Source organism: Varroa jacobsoni, unplaced genomic scaffold (genome assembly GCF_002532875.2).
Source record: "Varroa jacobsoni isolate VJ856 unplaced genomic scaffold, vjacob_1.0 contig06006, whole genome shotgun sequence".
Classification (NCBI taxonomy): domain Eukaryota; kingdom Metazoa; phylum Arthropoda; class Arachnida; order Mesostigmata; family Varroidae; genus Varroa; species Varroa jacobsoni.
The window spans coordinates 428-4,797 of NW_019215830.1; the positions used below are offsets into that span (position 1 = coordinate 428).

The 4,370-nt window shown below is 37.8% G+C and overlaps 1 protein-coding gene across 4 annotated transcripts; it reads left to right on the plus strand.

Annotated features, from left to right (window-relative positions):
* Nucleotides 1-290: 290 nt before the first annotated feature.
* Nucleotides 291-3,355, plus strand: LOC111273300 (uncharacterized; the record flags this gene model as incomplete). 4 transcript variants are annotated; one of them, XM_022854998.2, is given in 4 exon segments in its annotated part: nucleotides 291-825; nucleotides 1,817-1,944; nucleotides 2,884-3,038; nucleotides 3,240-3,355. In XM_022854998.2, a coding segment is annotated over 1 exon segment (138 nt), but the record flags the coding sequence as incomplete, so codon positions are not given.
* Between the last annotated feature and the right edge of the window lie 1,015 nt (nucleotides 3,356-4,370).

Consider the following 4,370-nt stretch of genomic DNA (forward strand, 5'->3'; position numbering starts at 1 on the left):
TTACTCCCTTATTAATTCAATTCAAATCAACGAGCCGCCGGCGTCACAACAACAATGAATATGCAGACGACAGCAACGAAAACGAACTGCCTCGTTGTGCGGGATCAACATCGGAACATCACAGCAGCATCCCGCCAGAAAAATTAGCAGTAGAAAAAACTGTCCACAAAAAAAGCGGAAGCGTTGTCATGCAGGGTCCCGGTTATCATGCGCCAGTAATGTGTAACCGCAACAGCGCTCAGAGCGGAAACAGTTATTCGATAGGCCAGTATCCTATGCACAGTAATAATGGATACCACTCGACGCATCAGGACCGACCCAAGAACCGCGGTCACTTTAGTGAGCGAGCAGACCTGTATAACAACAGCAGCATAAACAGTTGCACTCCACTTGCAATCGACCAAATGCCATTTACAAAAAAAGACTAAGCAATAATGGCTTTTCTTGATTATTGATCATACCGTGCTGGTTATCGTATGTATTTGAGCGTTTGTTCTACGTGCGTCTATCATTTAGGCAATGGTGTGGGCATTAGCGTTGTGACGTTAGGTTCGTTGTGTAAACTTGTTTTCCTTAGTTTGCATTCCTCCCAATCTTTTACTCCAGAACGAGTTTTCATTGAAAATATTTATTTGCTACACAAGAGCTCGCTCTATTTCCTACCCAGCTGGAGGTTAAGTTCTGGTCAACGGGAAACAAGTCTTCGGCACGAAGCAATGAATCAATATATGAACGATGCTTCACGTCGTTTTTTAAATTTATTTAAACAAGAAGAAGTTAAGTCTTTGTAGTGGTATAAAAGAACGAACTACTAATTTAGAAATGGTAAGATTTTGACCCGTTGTTTCGTGACATGTTTCATATATCAATAACGTATCTTATAAGTAAAATTCTTTGTCCTTGTAATACGGCGCAGAAATAAGCCACCATTGTAACCCTACGGAGATGGAAAATGTCTATGCTAGTAAAAGAAACCTCTGAATGTTGAAAATCTCGCATTAAGCTTGACTAAAGGAGTAGTACATACCAATGCCTCTATAATTTATATAACGGAAAACTTTAATGCTTTCGAATTATGGATATCGATTTTTAAGCGAAACCAGTATAATGTTTGCATCAGCAATAAGAAACGAAGCCATTTTGCAGCTCTAAGCTTCTTTTAAACACAATTAAGGCCCTAGAGTCCACATTAATTGAGTATTAAATGTAGTTCGCCCACATCTTTAAGGACACGCTTTCATCCCACACTTTTCAAAATGTTACATGTAGAATGGGTGAACTGCTCCCTGCTGCCCGGTTATGTGATTTACAGCTCACGGCGTAACAGTGGAAAACTTGCTTCTGATTTACAAATCATAATAATTCATTTCCTAGACAGAGAAATAGGCATTTCCACTGGTTTTGCTTCGAATAGATTCCTGCGCAACATTATATTTAACACCCGACATTGACTGTGATACATAGAATGATGAAAAATACCATATTTTAAGAATAGATACTTATAAAAACTAATTTTCGTACGCATTTTTATCGCGTTTGTCAAGTTTACGGAAACATAAAAAACCTTTAACTATTGCTTTATGCAACAGTTCAGTTTAATAATTTAGTAACGAGAATAACGTACACTAAAAAAAATATGAATTTTATGTATATAAAACATTGTTCCCTTAAAGTAGTTTTCCTTATTTTTCACTTCCGCTTCCGTGTGTCCCCTGTCCATGCCTCTGCATTATAGACTATGCGTTATTTCGTGTGATGTCTACTTAATGCATTGACTTTGTATCTAAGTATATATTTTGATTTATACTTTTTGCAGCGTCTGCAGAGAAAGGACACTATACAAATTGCAAAAAATCAGCATATTTATTCGAGACACTCAAAAATCAGAGGAACAATTTCTGGTGCAACAGTTTCAGAGCACTTATCACTTTACGGTGCAATAATGTGAGTGTAAAATTTGGTGCATGGACTACAAGCTCGCTATGTTACGCAATTCTTCTAGTACACCGACACCGTTGGCATTTTATCAAAGTTATTTCCTGGAACCATACAACTAATCTTTTAAAACGCCAGGAGGAACCAATCTATTTTCGGGAATATAAGTAGCACCTATTAACAGCTCAATATAGAAGTGAGCCGATACTGTTGCAACAACATGTGAATAGTCAACATGCGTAGAAAATATACCAGCTTAGATGACTTCCTTCCAAGTATTTAGTTAATACTATATTTTACTTATTTCAATAAAATTAGATTATGTAGATCATCATTATCAATATGTTTACCGGTACACGGTGGACAGGCATATGTGTGGTATTAATGAAGACGACATAACTGAGATTGACGTGTATATATTTATTTGTAATCAAATATTGATGACATTCGCGTAACTTGAAATGTATTGCCTTACATGTTTATTAAAGCTATTCCTTTTATTTTTTCTTGAACTGGATGATGCACTTCTCGGGTTGCTTACCATAGACTATTTCTAGATTTTTTTCCAGCGGTATAAGTGTTAATTCTTTGCCTTTACATTTGCTTGCTGCGCTCAGTCTGTTGGCTCATTGCACGCAAATCCTTTGAAAAAAATAGCGTATCATACAACATAGTAGAACTAAAAGCCAATGGAATGTATGGAAACCACATAAATAATTAAATTGGAAACTGCTTTCGCTAACGCTGTAATCAAATTTATCTAAAGCTAGCGCCGAATCGTTTGTTGTAAACTGAGAGCTTATTAAAACCTTGCGATTGGTTTCAGCTCTAGCAGAGTAGGTTTTAATTAAGCTAAATGGCTGAGCTCATTGATCACACAACATTAATACATAGTATTGTGAGAAGCATAAAAATTTAAAAAATGTAGCGTGCCGCATTACTTTTCAGACGGACAGGCAGAGAATACGGCGAGTGCAAATGACAATGAGAAGATTGCCGATCCACGAATCTTTGAGGGGTGCAATTGTTGGAAAGCTCTAATGGAACCTATGAAGCTCGTCTTATGGCTCAGACAACCGTGCAATATGATAATTGAAGTTGAAGTGAGATTCTTATCATTCATTATAGATATGCGGTTATAATTAGAACATAGCCAGCTTTAGAATTTTTCGCAGAAGTAGATTGAGTTAAATAAAGAATATCCTCAAGTACGGGTCAAGCACAGCAGACTTGTAGATGGATGGCACAAATATATAACTGTGCATATATTTCGTACACTAAGAATTTGTTTTTACTTATCTGAGGTAATCAAAAAGTCTGCTGCTATCAGGCGCCTGAACGCCTCGCAGAGATAATGGCGCGGAACGGACCGCAACCAGCTGGATCCTCTACCAATCAATAAAAGCATAAATAGAGCCGACGCTGTTATTCAGTTATCTTTCGAACTAAATAGACGTAGATCACTTTCGACGTGGAACGCGTTCGTGCGACTGGGGAAAGGACAATGTGTTGACTGCGTCGATTTAAAACTTAAGTCGATTTAAAACGTTTTCGTATATCATCCGCTACACTTCAATTTGTTAAGCCACCGAAAATAAATCGCTAGAACAAAAAAAAATCAATATCGCAGCGCACCTGAGCGATTAATCAGCTTCGTTAATCCAGAGTAGCAAGAATGACAAAGGTTCTCCATGAACGTTTGCAGTTTAGATAATACGCGAATGACTACAACCCATTATGCAATTAGACTGTTCACGCTGAGCGTTCTAAAGTGGAGACAGACAATAATCCAAATATCGTATCTCGCCCGACATTGCCAATCGGTTTCCATAGATCTGATTTGGTCTTATGAAAATTGCACCGACAGTGCTATAATAACCCTTTTTTTTATAAGAGGCAGTATGGATCTACCGGGTTGCACTCATTAAGTGAATCCAACCTCTTGGGTGACTAGTAGGACGACAGCTAACCAGGTAGCCTCTGGAAACGCTGCAGTATTGGAAAGCAAACTACCAGCTAATTTGGAAGCAGGTCTTCGACAAGCCTTCATAAGATATAGGTCCTCAGCAAGAGTACGACGCCGCGCCTAAAAAGAAATACCATAAGTGTTCACAAAACAGATCGAGTTTTTGTTGTTCTAAAAGAGCAAGGTATCTACGCGTAAGAATTTCATCAAAACAACAGATTTAACGTGGCTCCAAAAGATCAATGATTCGGTCACTAAGAAGGTCAAAATCCAAATAATCAAAGCGATTAGGGTCAGTATCTTTAAAAAAAAAATCAAACTAATCGACAATGTGAAGTCTATTCTTCTAAAGGCGGTCGAGATCACGATCTTCAGCAACCTCTGTACTTTAAAAGGTCGAAGTCAAAATTATCAGGGAAATCGAATTCTCGACCGAAATTTGCTCGACCATATATCTATATGCGAAACT